This window comes from Taudactylus pleione, unplaced genomic scaffold (assembly GCF_031769625.1).
Source record: "Taudactylus pleione unplaced genomic scaffold, aTauple2 ptg000201l, whole genome shotgun sequence".
Taxonomy (NCBI): Eukaryota; Metazoa; Chordata; class Amphibia; order Anura; family Myobatrachidae; genus Taudactylus; species Taudactylus pleione.
In genome coordinates, this window is record NW_028284603.1 from 49,956,903 (window position 1) to 49,976,446 (window position 19,544).

Here is a 19,544-nt window from a genome sequence, read left to right on the forward strand (position 1 = left end):
ACAGTAGATCCATCACAGACTATAATAAGTACTGTGCTAGGCCAGTTCCTAAGGTTTAGAAATCACTGTGGTAGTTCTTGCCATAGCTTCCACCATTAATCCAGTAAGTGGATTGGGTGACTGTACACTGCATAAGTGAAGGAAGCAGGATGAGACTGAACAGTGTTAGTAGGCCTTCTGGCAGCTTCATGTGACACTTTGTGCAGAGGGCCTGATTCAGAGCCGCTCGTAAGCGGCCGCTCGTTCGCTCCGAGCGATGTTCGCACAACTGCGCATGCGTATGAGTCGTAATGCGCATGCACCAGTCAGTGCGGTCGGGAAATCGAGCGCTAGCAAAATAGCGAGTGCCTGCTAATTTGAGTGACAGGATGAGGCGTTTGTGGGTGGTAACAGGGGAAGGTGCTTGAAAACGGGGAGTGGTGATCCGAACGCAGGCGTGCCAAACGGTCAAAACGGGCGTTTTAAGGGTGTGCATAATTAACAAAGCAGCGTCATCGACCACGTCACTTGGTTGTTTCTTAGCCTGAACTGTTCGCATGATTGCGGTAGGAAAATCCAACCACAAGCACTGCGAACAGTTCAGACGCCTTTCGATGTACTCGATTAATCTAATAAATAGCGGAGATGACGTATGCTGCGAGCGGTCAGGGGGCGTCTTTACAAAATAGCGAGCGCATGTTTCGTTCGCTCGCTCAGACATAGAGGCGTCAACAGACCGAAAAGAGCGAGCGCTCAATTTAAACAGCCGGCCTCTTTTTCTGAACGAGCGAGCGCAAATAGCGTCCGGCTCTGAATCAGGCCCAGACAGAGCTGTTCCTTACAAAAGTTTAAGGCACATGGACCCTGGACAAGGAAACAAGGTCAAAGAACCCAGAGCAAAAAAAAAAAAAAAAAAAAAAAAAGTCTAGAAAGCTACTTGTGCCTAAAAGGCTGTGAAGAGACTGCATAAAGGAAATTAAACTCTCTTTAATCCTCCAAATAGGAGTTCCACAGTCACTGGACTTCTCAGATTAGATGCTTGGGTAACTGGGCCTGGGAGCGCATCCCTTCTTCTTTAGCTACATAATCTATGTCCACCAACATGGCCACTGCTGTTGTATCCACAAACCTTCCTCCCCTTCCAGAAGGCTGGGAGCAAGAGAAGAGACTGCCTGGCCGGCACCCTCTACCTGTCTTCAGCAGTTCTCTTCACACATGAGAAGGGTGGAACTCAAATTAAAAATGTGAAACCCTGCACTCAACATTCTGAATATTATGCTAAATAAATGAGGCTTTAGTGGAGCTTGGGAGGCTTAAATGCTGATAAACTTAATTTGCTTCAATTTGTTAGTACTGTTCCTCCTAGTGGAGCAGACTTAACCTTACCATGTGTCCCCTATGATGCTGGTGAAGAAGATTAGATTAAAGCTGGACACAACTAAACTTAATAAACATCTCAGTGGAGTTTGTGGTGTTTAGCCAAAACACAAGTATATTTATAACCTGGCCCCGCCCTGATCCTGCCTTATTGTTGATCTTACTTGACTAGTTCAGGCAGACAGGTGTGTTATTGGCAACCACATTTTCTGTAAATTGGGAGTTCACAAGAGAGACACAGACAGTAGGAAACAGGCTGGTCCTTCCTAGTGCAGGGTGGAGCAGTTTGGGATCACTGCACCACAAGACTATATTTCAGCTTAGCTTATAATGAAATTCATGCCAAAACAGTGTGTTAAGTTCTGGGTAGTGAGTTTATTTATTGGGGTTGTTCAGGCAATTGCTCAATGTTCTACAGTGTTCATTACAGAACTAAGTGGATGCTAGTGAAATCTCAATTTTGCATTTATGTCTCATTACTCTGAGTATGGGGGGAAAAATTAATCACAGAGCAAATACTACAGTATATCTTTGTACTTATTATATGGATCTGTCACACAGACATTACTCGCTCTGTTCCTAATGTCATTGTTAGATACACAACCAGGATTCTCCTTATGCCCAATCACAGACTTCCCCGAGTAGTTTCTCCTCTTATGTGATTTATTAGTTCTCCTTTGGAAAATAATTGTACATTTCATCATATCATGATCACCTTCTCTTCACTAAAACATAGGTTAGCTAAGAGTTTACCAATAACCTTTCCTAAATGGATACATATGTTATGTCGGCATTTTGAATGTCAACACAGCATCTCAATTACATGTCGACAGTACATTTTTACATGTTCATCATATTGACACTGCCGTAATGGCAGTGCATACAATATCGACTTTTTATCCCTGTGTAGACATGTCATGTCGACATTTTCCAGATGCCATCATGTTAGATGTCGATATTTTAACCATGTGGACATCATAACATTCTGGCGTGGACACAGTAAATACATACCTTCCTAGGCATGACATAGCTGATAATAGCAATACATAATCATACATGTAATGTCAATTACCTGACGTTCTGACATGTTGTGGGAGATTTTACATCAATATAAATGATTCAACAAGATGTTAATGAGAACTAATTGTGCTTCAGGGTTTATAGCACTTTAGTTTGAGGACTAAATAACTACTGTATAATACATATATACAGCTATGCATTATCGTTATGGGTCACCCAGCTGTAAGAACATCTCTGTTTTAAATAAATCTATTTATTTGCAAAGATCAACACAACTCACCGTAAACAAATGCAGTGGGAGACATTTATGAAAACTTTTCCAGGAAAATGGGCTATAATAAATATAAAAATAGATAATCTGTTTGCATTCCCTAAACCGGAACGGGACACTGCATCTTTATTGCAGATACCTATGGATCGGTTTCATCAATAGTTCTCGGTAGGTCTCTGCTAAACCTGTGAAATCAGCGGGAGTGCAAATGTTTTAAATGGAAGTCGAATAAAAACTAATCGGAGAGAGAAATACATTTAATTCAGGTTTTCTGTTAAACCTTAGAAATGTGGTGCTGACAGAAATGGACTTGGCCAAAAGAACACCACCAGATATGATAGATGATACAGATGAAATGGCCACAGCTTCATAGCAATCTTCTAATGTTACCATCATATGGGTATACTAGTCACATGTGGCATGGATGCAAGTAGGTCTGTTGGGCAAAGCTTAATGAAATGCTGGCAATGCAGAATTACATAGCAAAACTAGTGACAGAGCTAATATGACTATGTACCCACCAAAGCTTGAGTGTCGATTTATTGGTTACCACCAGCACATTTGTGTTTGTTTTTATGCTGTATAGAGCATATTAAAATCCACATCAAAGAAAGTTCTTGTAAATCCAAATAGTTCCTCCATGTGCCTGTACTAAACCATAAGGCATATACTGGTTTTATAACAAGGCACGAAGGATAAATAATTTTTTTTTTGTCCATTAGTGCAATGTCAGTTTTACATTGATGTTCATAGCTGCTAATTCAGCAACAAAGTACCGGAATACATAGGGCACAGACACGGTGTCAATTGTATCTGAACGACTGCAGACTGTGCAGTAGTGTTTCCTGTTGCGCATAGACGACCAGTAGGGGGGAGGCTTTTCCAGTAATGGAGAAAGGAGGCTGCCACAGGCTACACAAATATGGGCCTCCGACCTATCAGAACAGTTAAAAAGTCTGTCATGGAGCAGGAAGGATGTTCCGTGTGCCAGCAGGGCATCACGCTCCATTTCCCCGAAACGTATACCACCTTGTACGTTCCTGCCACCCACAGGCTGGTTGGTCACCCTGTCCCGAGCTCCCGTCGTCCTGACTTGGAACTTGTCAGAAACCATGTGACGTAGGCGCTGGTAGTAGACTACACCAATGAAAATGTCTGCTTCCAGCTCCAGTCCACTAATGCCACTGTACAGCTTCTCTGTGCCATAGAAGTTATATCCAGCTGCCTTTAACATTTCACCAAAATATTCCAGAGCAGAGTTCTCCTCAGAAAATGTGAAGGGAGTGGCATCATGGCACAAGCCGTGGAGGGCAGCAGATTTACCAGCCATGCTCTCAATCAACATCCCGATGGTCATTCTGGAGGGAAAACCGTGCGGATTAAATAGAATGTCTGGCATCATCCCGCTTTCTGTGAAGGGCATGTCCTCTGACGGCCAAAGCCTACTTAGAATGCCTTTCTGTCCGTGCCGACTGGCAAACTTATCCCCTATGGTAGGGTTACGTGGGACCCTCATAGTGATGCACACAGATTTGAATTTTCCAATACCTAAGTCATTGCTGCACACTTTGATGTTGTCAACGACACAGTTCTCTTTACTCCTAAAACACAAAACATGACAAGATATTTAGCGCAACAAAATCACATAAACCTAACGCACCACAAAGCTTCTCCCTGACAGAATCATGTAAAAACCCTGACCCAATCTTGGAAAAACAATAAAACTAATGCTCACTTGTAAAATACAACAACATTTTCGCCAGTGCCTTGATTAAAATAGCCATAGTACGGATCTCCAAACTGGAGAACAGCGCCCACTGGTGGCAGGCCATCGTCATCCAGTTTGTCTTTCACACGTTCATCATCAGGATTTATACCAAACACTAAATTGTCTTCTCCAGTTTTAACTTTTTCAGAGAGATCAATAAAATCTGTTTTATAAACACTCCCGTGAGCAAATCCTCTTTCCCAGGAAGACTTGTTTAAAATCTGCAAAATATAAAAAAAATATACAGATAAAGCTTCAGCAGCAATTTACAAATTACTTACACTAGGCAATCCAGATTATTATTAATAAAACAATGGTAAGGAACATCCTCCATCAGTCTTTTAGCTTGCATTCCTCCATCAGGATCTGGCTGTCCCCTAGCAGAGAGTCAGTTCTTTGTGCCATCTCTGGTAACTCCTGACTCCAGCAGATCTAGTGCGGTCCAGGACACAGGGTTACCAGACAAACTAGATTTTTTTTTTTTTACAGTTTTCTTTATATCCTCATGTAAATGTTTGTGAATGAAAATATATGAAATATTGTTATAGGGCTTAACCTAGTTTTATGGATGCCATTAAGTCAGCCTGCAGAGCTCATCATTCAGCCCCTTACTTCCTCCCAGAGCTACGCTCTCAATCTACTGAAGGTGTGATATTACACTAAGGGGGTCATTCAGACCCTTTCGCGAGCAAAGGACGCTCGCAAACGGGTCGATGTTGCCCCACTGCGCATGCGCACGACGGAGGGAGCTCCGTCGTGCGCATGCGTGAGACCCGGATAGCGACGGGCTCTCCGTCGCTCCGGGTCTCGCACCAAAGGGGGCGTGCTGTCGATGTCGATTGACAGCACGCCCCCTTTGGTGGGCGTGCCGGGGGCGTGACTGCCAGACGGAGGCGTTCCCATGGGAACGCCTACCGTCTGAGTCCGGCCCCACTGACATCAGTAATGATGTCAGTGGGAGTGATTTTGGCTCTGATAGAGCCAAAATCACTCCTGGGCTTGCGGAAGCGAGACCCTACCGCAGGGTTTCGTCGCAAGCCCGATGGTCTTTGACCATCGCGACCATCTTTTTGGCCGCTCGCATAAGCTGTGGGGCCGCTCCAAATTTAGCTGGGATGGCCCTGATTCAGAGCGAGCACTCTGGTCAGAGCGTTCAGCTCTGAATCAGGCCCTAAGTACAATAGCTTAGTTCGAGGCCTGACAGACAAGGGATATTTGTGACATCATCGGGGGCAATGGGATATGTTGTCACTGGGTATGACCCAGTCTGCGAGGGTCCTAAAACATGGATCAGAGATCAGACAGAATTTCCCAAGTCACTGTGCAGTATACATGAAACCATGTGTACTTACACATCTTTGCTGCAGGGCGCTAAAAGGCCCATCTTGGCACCAGGTCCCGTGAGACTCTACTAGTGACAGACATCTTTTTTGCCTGCAATGCGACCTAGGATGCAACTGGGACACACCAGCAGACTGTGCTGAGTAATTTGATATGTGACACTTATATCTGTGTGCCACTACGTCTCTAAAACTGTATACGTAGTGCTACAATGTAAGAACCGCAGCTTTTTCAGTCCAAGTTCCGTTTTGGTTCATATACAGACTCAGGTGCACACAGATATACAAGTGTTGCTTATGAAATTAATCAGCATAGTCTGCTGTCGTGTCCTAAGTGCATTGCGCCAGACGGATTTTCTGCAAAACAATACGTCCAACGCAGCAGAGTTGCACGGGACCCGGCGGCTCACTCACATCAGGCAAGTCGTGCTGCGTGTCGTATTGAGGCTGGATGTATGAGGAACTCCTCTGTGACATGTATACTTGCTTGCTAAGCACAACACAGACATCTGTTAAGGTTATGGTGCATACACATGGGAAGATAGTCAGCGATAACGATATCGCTGAACGACCTTCCTGGTGTGCTGGATGATCGATATCTATCATCCAGCACACCACCGACCCATGATCAACGATCGCGTATCACTATAGTAACCTGGTCGATATCGACCAGGTTGGCCTGCATTGCAAGGGCGATGGACGATATCTTTACTGTCCATACGTACCCACGCATCGCTGGACATTGGTGGGTTGGAGGCACCGAAAAATGCACAATATGATATCGTTAATTTTAATCGTACCGTGTGCACGCACCATTAGTTTCACGTAACCAGAGCTCTCACTGATGACCAGAGTCTTAAAATGGCAGCAAGCGCATAAATATTCAGAGAGTTCTGGGAACTGATCAGCCACACAGGGAGGTGTCAATGGTGAAAAACTTACCATGGCATCCTCCATATCGTATCCTGTGTATGAAATGACGGCTACAATAGCGTTTGTACCAACGGGATAGTTATCCATGTCATAGTGATCATACATGGAAGGACGCACCAGCGGGCTCTGCGGGGTTTGGAGCCGGTACAGTTTGTTATCGGAGCGATCTTGATATGTCAGAAGTGGAAACCCCATTGTTTGCTTACCTGGAAAGAGGAAGGATACATACAACAGATGATATATATTACATGGCTTCCTTTCAATTGCACTCATTCATTTTAAAGAAAAAAAAACCTTGTAGGAAAGACAAAAGCAATGTCATGGTCCTTAGAAATAAATAATGACTCCAATCAGTGTGAGGTGTTGGCTGTGGTCAGCTTGTATACATCTAACCAGCAAGGAGACTTCATACGTACTGTATAGCCCCATTCATCCTGAGTCACACTGACATAGCCAGCAAGGACATACTCCGTTATTGGGAACTGGTTACACATACATCCTTCTCTCTCTTTTATTATTATTCAAATAACATCAGTTATTGGTCTAAATATTTTCTTAGCTGAACATATGACACAGTATAAGATAGCACTCTGAACTTCTAGTTTAGTTTTGCTGAAAGGAACAATGGACATTTATATTACTGCTGTATATAATTTATATAAAACACTTCACATGTATTGTACAGATCATTACCATAAGTGACTCACATCTGGCCAGAATTCTCACCATCTACTTTGCATCCTCTGCATAATGTGACCAGTCTTTAAATCACACACTGCCGTCATGGGCACTGAAGCAATTATTGCTATAACTGACTATAAAGCGATTAATTGGTCAGTCAGACAATTTTCCTTTCTTAAGAATTTTCATGGCTTAAACATAAAGGCTACTTTATTAAGAGAATGATCTTAGTGATCAATAAAAAAAAATTACCACAAAGTTTCTTTTATATGGGATTAATCACATTATTTACATTTCAGACAACATTATTTACTTAAAGCTGCTTTTAGCACTGGCTTACTTGCAACATACATTAACTTAATAGTGGTCTGTGTAGCAAGGTGCTTGGATGAATATACAAATAGTGAATCACAAATGAAAACAATAGTCAGGCCTAGAGCTTTATGTAGAAGGAGATATAGATGGTAATGTAAGAGGTTAGAGGACCTTGTAACTAATAGGTAAAACTCCATGGAAAAGATCAACATACAAAACCTTGACATTGAAATATTATGTAGGGACAACATTGGAATATTAGGTAGGGACAACATTGGAATATTAAGTAGGGACAATCTCAAATATAGTTGCAATTTTCAAACTCAGTAAAGACGTCTAAGTACAGTAGATAAATCTCAATTACTGGACCTCTGTGCAAAACAGTTTGATATTACATAGTTGGAATTCTGCAGCCAATATAAACTGTAATAACTACATGAAATATGGTAGCTGACCATTATTAAGTTCCTACATGTACAGATGTGTCCTCTGTACCTTTACACCTAGGGGAATATTTACTAAAGTGCAGTTTTTTTTTTAGAAGGGGAGATGTTGCCCAGATTCTGCTTAACATTTTATCAAGCACCTTCTAGAAGATATTAGCAAGAATCTGATTGGTTGCTATGGGCAACATCTCCACTTCTAAAAACCTGCACTTTAGTAAATATACCCCCTAACCTCAATATACCATGCGGCGCGAGTGAGCAATCGCCAAGTGGTGCATCATCTTTTTTTCTTCAATGTGCGTCTTAAGCGGGCTATACACTGTGCGATAAAGCAGCCGATCTGACTGATTGGTACGATTTGGTTGCTATATCGCACCGTATACGGGCCTGATGTCGGACAGAGCGCACACCCGTTTGGTCGTACATCGCACCCCCTGATCTTACTGAAGGATCAGTCGATCAGGGGATGCGATGTGCGATCCCATGCAGCGCTATGCGGGTGGGGGAGAGAGGAGCCGGCATATCAGGCGGTCGGCCATCAGATCGCACCGTGTGTGGGGACCACCCGATATGTCGGACGTCTGATCCCCCGTCGCGTCGCATGGTCTGCCGGCTTAAGTCACAACGCGATGTGACAAAACTGTTTCATGAGACTGCACTGATCATTTTTATATGCAACACTTGTATATCTGTGCGCGACTGAGTCTGAATCTATACAACTGAACTTGTTGTGGGAAAAAGCAGAGGCCGCTGCATGGTAGCACTTCACACTCAGCTGTACATAGATATACTGTACAAGTGTCACATATCAAAATAATAAGTGCAGTCTTGTGAAGCGGTTTTATCACATCGTGTTGCAACTAAGACGCACATTCCAGTGAGAAAGACACTCGGCACAAGCAGAGTCACACAGGACCTGGTGCACCAAGAAGGGCTGTTTGGTGCCAATAGAAAAGAGAACTCATCTGTATGCAGGTATGGAAATAGTGCACCTACCCATCTGGCACTGGTACATGTTCCTCGGACTCTGGTTGTGGTCAGAGAAAGGAATGAAATTAGCTACAACACTCATCAAGCTGTGAGGGAAGAGCTCCTGGTGAGTGGTTACTCCGGGCACAATCTCACCCTCATATATAGCCACATTCAAAAAGACCTGTAAGAGACAGACAAGGATCAGGAACAGATGGGAGGCAATAAGTACACAAGCTGTTATATAATGACAAGAAATACAAAAGTGGCTTTATATATATGGAACCATTGCAGTTGTACCTGACCTAGACTGAACATGACCCTTGATTTTGCTACAGTAATGATTTGTGTGCAGCCACCACATTAAGGCGGACTACAACATTTAGTTAGTCTGCTGTTAAAAGAGGCTTCAAGTGTTTAGCTAAGAATTAGACCAGGGAAAAAAATTCTGCACAGGATAGACACAACGGAAATGTGTCAGTAACAAAAATAATAATAATAATCCGTTTCTGCTTATTTCATTTTAGTGCAGCTCCACACCTGAGCCATTGTGGATAGAATGGATTTGTTTATTCCACATACCTGTTCTAATGGACCAATCAGCTCCGCTTTGCCTACAGACAGATTCCTGACTGGACGGACCATCCTGCAGGGGGTGGTAAAAATAAAAAGTCCAGGGTACAGGCTTGCTTTCCCAGTCATAGGAATGAGTACAATCTCTGTCCATGGTGGTATCTTCTTTTCCTGTGTAACCTACGATAAAACAGCATTAAACAAAGCTGTAAAATGAGATCTACAAACAGAATGTATCACTGAAGGCCCTCATACATCTGCATTGTATTGGGGCAACTCCCTGATCTCCAGACGCCTAGGTCGGGGTATCTGTGACATCCAACATGTTGGATTTCCCTGATTTGCCGATCCCGACCAAAATATGATCATGATCAGCAAATCAGGGATTTTTAACATGAAGAATTTCAACAATTCCCCGACAAATCAGCGATCAGACTGGAACCACCAATCGGAAATGCCGATCGGTGGCAATCGATTGGGGAATCAGCCAGCAGATGTATGGGGGGGGTCATAGGGCAGTGGTTGTCACTGTCCTCATGCACACGGCCCCATAGATTAGGAGGCCGTTTTCCCGGAACCACCGGCTGGGAATGCCATTAATGATCACTGATACATTGGGTAATTGGGGAAGTTCTACAGGTTAAGAATCCCTGATTTGCCAATTTTAATCATATTTTGGTCGGGAACGGCAAATCAGGGAAATCAAACATGTTGGATTCTGACGATGGCCCGACCCCAGCGTCTGGGGATCAGGGAATTGCGACAATCCATCGGTGATGTATGGGACCCTTTAACCTAACAGGTCATGTTTTTTGTATTACTTTATATTACTTTAATCACATACAGGTGATTGATTTATTTAGCAGTGTCAAAAATCTCACTTGTTTGCTGTTTCCACATACAGAAATGCTGAAAACATGACCTGTTGGAGAACCACTGCAGTAGGACATTAACATAAACTAGACAAAATCAGTCACCATCTTCACATGGTATAAGAGAAGGAAATAGAGACTAGTAAAACAATAACAAAGAAAACATACCTTAAAGTTTCGAAGAGTGTTCACAAGATTAGGCGCAAAGTTTTTCTCTACCCAGCCCACCATTGTACCATCCAGTATAACCTGGTAACAATCAGCAAAGGGCTTTACTGGAAATCCATCAACCGGGGTGACACCTGAAGAGAACACAACAAGTTAATTAACAGCATCCTTTTCCTTTACATGAACTGTCCGATTACACCTCTGTTCATACCACAAGGTCTTGTACGGTCATTTGGGAATCTCTACGTAAGCACTGAAATAACATTATGTACAGTGGGGTACTGAAGCTACATTAATCCCATCATGTTAATCAAATTCAACGACTATGCCAAACTGAAATCGTTCACTGACAGAAAAATCAGAGTAAATAGAAGACGCATACTTCCAGTCAACAAGTACAGATGTGTCCACATACACCTAATCCCAAATTGTGAAAAAATATGAGATATGGTAAGAACTTACCCTTGTTATCTCTATTTCTACGAAGTCCATAGGGTTCCACAGGATACCTTGGGGTATAGGTGTGACGTCAGTCGCAGGGCACCAAAGAGTTAAGCTTTCAGCCTCCCAGGATGCACTAGGTCCCCCTCCTATACCCCGCCCCCGAGCCAAGGCACCTCAGTTAGTTACCAAGCCATAGGCCGGAGGAGGAGAAGGAAGAGAGAGAACAAAGATCTGGACACATACAAGAATCACATTCTCACCAGAGGGAGACGGAAAACCGGTGACCAGAGCAAAGCCCATCTGCAGCACAGGTGCGACAGGGCGGGAGTCCTGTGGAACCCTATGGACTTCGTAGAAATAGAGATAACAAGGGTAAGTTCTTACCATATCTCATATTTTCTACTTCAGGGTCCATAGGGTATCCACAGGATACCTTGGGGATGTCCCAAAGCAGTATCCTTTAAGGGTGGGGACGCTCCTGTGCAGAAAGGAGAATCCGCCGCCCGAAGGAAGCATCCTGAGAGGCGAAGGTGTCAAACCTGTAATACCTCACGAAGGTATGGACAGAAGACCACGTAGCAGCCTTGCAGATCTGCACTGCCGAGGCACCACGTCGAGCTGCCCACGAAGGACCCACAGACCTAGTGGAATGAGCCTTCAGAGAAGGAGGGACCGGTAGGCCTTCATGAAGATAAGCTTCAGAAATAGCCATACGGATCCAGGCTGCCAAAGTTTGCTTTGAAGCAGGCCAACCCTTTTTATGGAAGCCAAAGAGGACAAACAAAGCGTCCGACTTCCTAAACGAAGAAGTGCGGTCAACATAAGTCCTTAAGGCCCGCACAACATCCAAAGAGGCCTCACCCACGGAAAGACCCGGTGAGTTAAAGGCCGGAACAACTATTTCCTCGTTAATATGAAACTGGGAAACAACTTTGGGAAGAAACTCGGGCCGAGTGCGGAGCACTGCCCTGTTCCCATAAAAAACCAAGAAAGGGGGTCTACAAGAAAGAGCCCCTAACTCAGAAACACGTCTGGCCGAAGCAATGGCCAGAAGGAAAACAGTCTTAGCTGTTAGCCATTTAAGATCCACTGAGCCCAGTGGTTCAAACGGCGGTCCTTGGAGAGCCCTCAGGACCACAGCCAAATCCCAAGGCGCCACAGGTGGAACAAAGGGCGGCTGAATGCGGAGAACACCCTGCATAAAGGTGCGCACATCCGGGATTGTAGCAATCCTACGGTGAAACCAGACAGATAGGGCCGAAACCTGTACCTTCAAAGAAGCAAGGCGAAGCCCATGATCTAGTCCCGCTTGCAGGAAGGCGAGAATCCGAGACAGACGAAACTCCCGCGGTGCATAACCTCTCGGTCGACACCACTGGAAGAACGTATGCCACACGCGATGGTATATCCTCGCGGAAGACGGTTTCCGAGCTCGTAACATGGTACGCACCACCGAGCTGGAAAACCCCCGGGACCTCAGCATGGCCGTCTCAACAGCCACGCCGTCAAAGACAGCCGAGTCAGGTCCGGGTGAAGGCAAGGACCCTGAGACAGAAGGTCCGGTCGTAGCGGCAACCGCAGAGGAATGTCCACGGACAGACCCTGAAGGTCTGAGAACCAGTGCCGTCTGGGCCACGCGGGAGCTATCAACAGGAGCGTCCCTCCTTCCTGTTTGAATTTCCGGATTACCCGTGGAAGAAGGGAGACCGGAGGGAACAGGTATGCGAACCGGAACGTCCACCGGACGGACAGAGCATTTACCAGAGACGCCCCTTCGTCTCTTGTGCGAGACCCGTACACCGGCAACTTGTTGTTGTGCCGGGACGCCATGAGGTCGATTTCTGGAAGACCCCACCTGTCCACCAGTAGTTGAAAAACGTCCGGGTGCAGGGACCATTCCCCCGGATGAACGTCCTGGCGACTTAGAAAGTCCGCCTCCCAATTGAGCACTCCCGGGATGAAGACCGCTGATATGGCCGGAAGATTGCGCTCCGCCCAAACCAGGATCCGAGAGACCTCTACGAGAGCCGCCCGACTGCGAGTTCCTCCTTGCCTGTTTATGTAGGCCACGGTGGTAGCGTTGTCCGACTGGACCTGCACCGGGCGACCCTGGAGAAACCGCTGTGCCTGCTGGAGAGCATTGAAGACCGCACGGAGTTCCAAGATATTTATTGGAAGCTCCGCTTCTGTCGGCGTCCACCTGCCCTGGAACAAGTGTGGACCCGAAACTGCTCCCCAGCCCCGAAGACTGGCGTCCGTTGTCAACAGGACCCAATTTGGAACCCAGAACGGACGTCCCTTGTTGAGGTGGGTCGTCTGTAACCACCACGTAAGGGACAGGCGAACCTCCTGGGTGAGCACAATCGTCTGGGACTTCAGAGACTGAGTCAGCCCGTTCCACTTGGACAGGATCAGGTGCTGCAGAGGTCTGGAGTGAAACTGGGCGTATTCCACCATGTCGAACACCGACACCATGGAGCCCAGTAACCTCATCGCCGAGTGTAAGGACACCCGGCGGCTGTGCAGACAACTGCGCACCCTTGACTGTAAAGCAGAGATCTTGTCCTCCGTCACGAAGATCCTTTGCTGTCCCGAGTCCAATAAGGCTCCAAGATGCAGAATCCTCCGAGACGGGATTAGAGTGGACTTCTGCCAGTTGATTAGCCAGCCGTGCCGTTGCAGCAGTGCAATGGTCAGGTCCAAGTGGCGTAACAGGAGCTCTGGAGATCCTGCCACCAATAACAGGTCGTCCAAATACGGCAACATGCGGACTCCCTGCAGCCGCAGAGAAGCCGCCATGACCGCCATCACCTTGGTGAAAACACGTGGTGCTGTTGCCAGGCCAAAAGGTAACGCCCGAAACTGGAAGTGGTCGCTGCTGATTGCAAACCTGAGGAACTGTTGATGGCGCCAAAGAATAGGGACATGCAGGTAAGCGTCCTGTATGTCCAATGACACCAAGTAGTCCCCAGGTTCCAGCGCCAGAATGATGGACCGTAGGGTCTCCATCCGAAACTTCGGGACCCGCAAAGACTTGTTGAGTGCTTTGAGGTTGAGAATCGGACGATATGACCCATTGGGTTTCTGTACCAAAAATAGATTTGAATAGAAACCCTGGCCCCTCTGGGAGAATGGAACCGCCACTATAACTCCAGCCTGGAGCATAGTGTGCAATACCTTCCGCAGCTCCGTAGCCTTGTTCCGGTCTGATGGGAGACCCGTGGTGAAGAAGCGAGCCGGGGGTCTGTGCCGGAAGGAGAGGGCGTATCCGTGGGAAACCACCTCCAGAACCCAAGTGTCTGTCGTAGTGGTCGACCAACACTGGGCGAACTGTAGCAGGCGGCCTCCCACCCTGGGATCCCCCAAAGGGAGGCCCGGACCGTCAGGCCGCAGGCTTGTCATCTGGCTTGGGGGCCGGACGTCTGGTACTCCATGCCTGCTTCCGGGGCTTGACCGATTTCTTAGGGCCAGCCTGCCGAGGAAACGACTGTGGTTTGGGCCTGCCCTGGGCCCTAGATGACCGAAAGGACGATGGTCCCGAACCAGAAGGAGCAGCGGCCGACGGGAGACAGGCAGATTTGGCTGCCGCCAGCGTGGCCACAATCTTATCCAGATCCGGACCGAAGAGAACTTCTCCGGTAAACGGCAACGCTTCCAGACCTTTCTTGGAATCTGCGTCCGCCTTCCAGGATCGCAGCCACAAGGTGCGACGAGCAGCTACCGCTGCTGAAGAAATTCTAGACACCAGAGTACTAATGTCTAGAGCCGCCTCGTTGATGTAGGTGGCCGAATCACGGAGATTGCCAATCAACTCCGCCTGATCGGCCGGACAGTCGGATTCAAAAGAAGCCTCTAATGAATCCGCCCAGCGCTCCATCGCTCTGGCAACCCAGCAAATGGCCATAGCCGGCCGTGCTGCCCCCCCTGCAAGGGAATAAGCGGACTTCAGGCAGATTTCTACCTTGCGGTCCGTAGCATCCTTAAGGGAGGACATGGATGGCATCGGCAATGTGGCACTACGGACAAGACGGGTCACGTGAGAATCCACCTGTGGAGGGGATTCCCACTTCGCAAAATAATTATCCGCGAACGGATAAGCCACCGCCAGGCGTCTCTGCGGCTGGTATCTTTTGCCAGGTTGTTTCCACGCCTCCTCTAAATGGTCCACCAACTGACCCGAAAGAGGAAAGACTGTGGCATCGCCCTTCACATCTTTGAAAAAGGCATACTTAGATTTAGCCGCTGGGGGAACTTCGTCCTCAATCACCAAGGCTGTGCGGACCGCCCGAATAAGTCCAGGAATATATACTTTGGACTTAGCATCAGCGTCCTTAGTATGGAGAGGTTCCTGATCGTAAGGATCTAGAATCTCCCCATCATCAGACGTCCCTTCGTCATCCTCATAAGGAGCGGACAGAGACGCCACCGGCCTTTTATGAGACCGCATCACAGACTCCCCTTGCAACACATCCGACAAGTGCTGTACAGAACTCGTCAGGGAGTTAACCCACGCTGGCTCCTGAGAACCCGGGAGCGGGGAAATAGGGAGACTGTGGGGTACCACCAATTGTCGTGGGAACCCCTGCATGGGTGACGACACCACAGACTGCTGGGACAAACCCATCGGAGTAAACGCGGGCTGCGGAGCTAACTGGCCCACTAAAGCTGTTAACGCCTGAGCGAAACAAGCCCAGGGCGGCTCCTGTACCGGTGCTGTAACCGTAATAGGCCGCGCCATGGACAAACACTGCCGGCAAAGGCCCTCCGCGCTACCCTCCCCCTCCGCTAACGGTACTTTGCACGTGGTACACTGTAGCCGGAGGGGAAAATCACTTTCAGACATGATGGCACCACGTATGTGACCTCTCTCACCAATTAAGTATTAAATAGGCGAGAGACCACCCTGCAGCACCGCACCGCAAGGGCTTTAGCAGAAAGAACAGGGACAGTAATAAAGCTGACAGTTTAGAGAAGAAAAGTTACAGGCAGCAGCGCTAGCACAGTCACATACAATGCAGAAAAATAACAATTCCTGCACTAACAGCGCTGATCACTCAACTACACAGACACAGGGCCTGGTAGGACACAGCGCTGCATACACAGACCTGACCACAGCGGAGGAGAGGTATGCGGGGGGACCCAGACCACGATGCTTCCTTCCAGCGCTTCCAGCAGCGTTCACCATGCGTTCTGGAGAAGATGGCCGCCGAGGAGCAGAGAGGAGGCTGGCCTGGGGGAGGAGCGCTGCCACAGGACCAGTCGGCAGCATGCAGAGAGGGCTGTGTGCAGCGGGGGAGGCGCCGGCTGTGAGACAGGGAAGGCGCGCTCCCCTGGCATGCATTTAACCCCTGGGACGCCGCAGCGCTACCGCTCTGCTGCGGTCCGCTGTCCCAGGGGGTAGTGGAAGCGCAGGTTGGTCGCCTGGCTCCACGCTGCAGCCAGTCCCCAGGGAGCCCCCTGCCTGGGGACTTAGGACCATGTGATCAGCGGGGACCCACCGCGGGACCCCGCTGCTTACCTCTGTCCCCCTTGAATCCGGCCATGGTCCGGAGCATCTGGGGTCACCGCTAGCTGTGACCCCAGACGCCCACCAGCATCCCCGGATCAGTACCGGCGTTCTGGTACCGGCGGGGTGTAGGGAAGACAGCATGGACGTCAGGACTGACTGTCCATGCTGTTCATCCAGTTGTGCAGCCACAGCTGCATGAAGAATAAGCTTCAGGGGCTCTTCTAGCCCCCACTCCAACAGGTGCACCCGACTCCGGCCGGGCACCAAACTAAACTGAGGTGCCTTGGCTCGGGGGCGGGGTATAGGAGGGGGACCTAGTGCATCCTGGGAGGCTGAAAGCTTAACTCTTTGGTGCCCTGCGACTGACGTCACACCTATACCCCAAGGTATCCTGTGGATACCCTATGGACCCTGAAGTAGAAAATAGCCCTGTACAGTGTGCCCCCAACTTTAATACATATGTGCACTAAAATGGATAACTGAGGAAAAAGTAGCACAATGAAGAAAAAAGTATTTAAGTTGAGAAAAACAAAAATGTTGCAAGGGAATCTCACCAGCCGTATGGAGCAACATGGATGTGTGTATGGGTGTGGATTAACAGACAGTAAAAAGGTAGGCAGTCTCTAGATAGACACCAGGGGCCAAATGTAATAGGGGGAGAGTTTAGAAAATGTGAGCGTTTAGCAGTAACCTATCACATTGGTCGAGTTTTATATTCAAAATGGGAAAACATTTGGATGATCGTGAATTTTTTTGAGTCTGAAAAACATGAGTTTGCTGTTGCTTTGTTCTCAGACTCGATTTCATTGGCCGAGTTTAAAAAGTGTGAGAAACCATATTCTAAACTCTCACCCCATTACATTTGGTCCCAGATGTTAGACAGTCAATAGGTCGACAGGGACAAAATGTCGCCACACTAATGGTCGACATGTAAGAAGGTCGACAGGTACAAATGGGCGCCACAAAAATGGTCGACACATGATATTTTCTCTTTTTCTAGCCCTAATCTTCACCCTAACCCTCCCCTTAGTGTCTAACCCTCCCTCCCGGTGGCTAACCCTAGCAGTCGGGGTAGGTGCCTGACCCTAACCCTCCAGTAAGTATCTAAACCTACCCCTAAACATAAAATAAATAATCATGTATCGGTCATTTTGTGTCGACCATTTGTACAGGTCAACCTTTAGTGTGTTGACCTTTTGACTGTCTAACATCTGGTGTCTATCTAGACATTGTCGACCTTTTTACTGTCTATCAATAGTCCAGAACCCTGTGTGTATAAGGGGGATGCGGTCAATATCCCAACAGTAGGAATGCTGGCGCTTCGAATGTCGGCGCCACAATCCCGACACCTGTCAGAATCCTGGCGCCGACATCCTGACGGTAAGTACTGTGGTTAGGGGGAGGGTTAGGCACTAAGGGGGGATGGTTAGGTTTAGGCACCGGGGAGGGAGAGGGAGAGGGAGGAAGGATTAGAAAACCGACAGACCGGTGTTGGTATCCTAACCCTGTCAGGATTTTGACCGCCGACATCCCGTACCCAACCCGTATGAGAAACACATCCATAAAACAGACTATTAGCATAAAATGGATAACTTTTATTGGAAATACCTAGTAAGCATAGCAGGCCCAGCAAGTGATCATTGACGGACGTCTGTGTCACAATCTCACACACCACAGTCATGTGATTCATAAGACCACATGGCTCGCCGTCTGGCGTGTGTACCGGGCACAGAAATCCCCAGGACTCTGGTAGAAGGCGACGGACAGTGGTGGTCCTCATCTTGGCAAATGCAGCACCTCTGTGCACGCACCGAAAGTGAGACAGGTAGCGGATGAAATTCAGCTTGTCTGCCACAACAGCCAGACCTGTATTCTGAAGCATACCAAGACCTACACACAAAAACACAGGACAATGAAGAAAAGCATCAACAATTCTTTGCATTTTCAAATGTTTTCTGAATTTTACGAGTTTGTAGTAAAGCTTGCTATGTCCTACATAACAGTCTATTGTCAAAACTATGGGGTATACTTACTAAAGTGCGGGTTTATAGAAGTGGAGATGTTGCCCATAGCAACCAGATTCTATCTATTATCTTCTAGAAGGTACTATGGGCAACACCTCCATATCTAAAAATCTGCACTTTAGTAAATATACCGCTATGGCTCAGTCTTTAGGGGATATCAGGAATGTAACCGCCATAACATCACTAATGATACCCTGTATTTGTCATCTCTGCAGCTGGTCTGTGAACTCACCAGATTTAGAGCGCAGATTTCCAGTAGCCAGCAGGTATTCACATGGCTTGGTCACATCAGAGGTATTACTGAATACTTTCATGATGGTATCGGTCTTCAGGACAAGGTTAGCCTTCTGGCCCTTCTTGTCTAAAGTAAATTTGGCTGACAACAGCCATGACTCCATCTTCTCCTGTATCAGGATAAAGGTGCAGGGAAAGGGTTACACTCTGTTGGTTAGTGCTATTGACACTGATTTATAAGGAGACAAAGTGCTCTGCAGCAGGTAACATCTTATGCAGATAATACACAAAGGGAGAGAGTTCCTTTACACGTGGTTCCACATCCAAATGACTAAGGGGTCATTCAGACCCACTCGCGAGCAGCATACGCTCGCAAGTGGGTCGATGTTCCCCACTGCGCATGCGCACGACGGAGGGATCTCCGTCGTGCGCATGCGCAAGACCCGGGGAGCGACGGGCTTCCCATCGCTCCGGGTCTCGCACCAAAGGGGGCGTGCTGTCGATGATGATTGACAGCACGCCCCCTTTGGTGGGCGTGCCTGCCAGACTGAGGCGTTCCCATGGGAACGCCTACCGTCTGAAGCTGGCCCCACTGACATCACTAGTGATGTCAGTGGGAGT

At 47.5% G+C, this 19,544-nt stretch overlaps 1 protein-coding gene across 2 annotated transcripts in view; it reads right to left on the reverse strand.

Annotated features, from left to right (window-relative positions):
• Positions 1 to 2,891: 2,891 nt before the first annotated feature.
• POLR1B (RNA polymerase I subunit B) overlaps positions 2,892 to 19,544 on the reverse strand; it is a 34,267-nt gene continuing 17,614 nt past the window's right edge. For both annotated transcript variants that reach the window (XM_088477374.1, XM_088477375.1), the window contains exons 8-15: positions 18,922 to 19,093; positions 18,274 to 18,555; positions 10,713 to 10,846; positions 9,682 to 9,852; positions 9,127 to 9,283; positions 6,698 to 6,894; positions 4,383 to 4,636; positions 2,892 to 4,248 (exon numbers count right to left, since the gene is read on the reverse strand). In XM_088477374.1, coding sequence (XP_088333500.1) covers positions 3,366 to 4,248; positions 4,383 to 4,636; positions 6,698 to 6,894; positions 9,127 to 9,283; positions 9,682 to 9,852; positions 10,713 to 10,846; positions 18,274 to 18,555; positions 18,922 to 19,093 — 2,250 coding nt within the window. In that variant the 3' untranslated portion in view covers positions 2,892 to 3,365. The remainder of the gene's footprint in view (positions 4,249 to 4,382; positions 4,637 to 6,697; positions 6,895 to 9,126; positions 9,284 to 9,681; positions 9,853 to 10,712; positions 10,847 to 18,273; positions 18,556 to 18,921; positions 19,094 to 19,544) is intronic.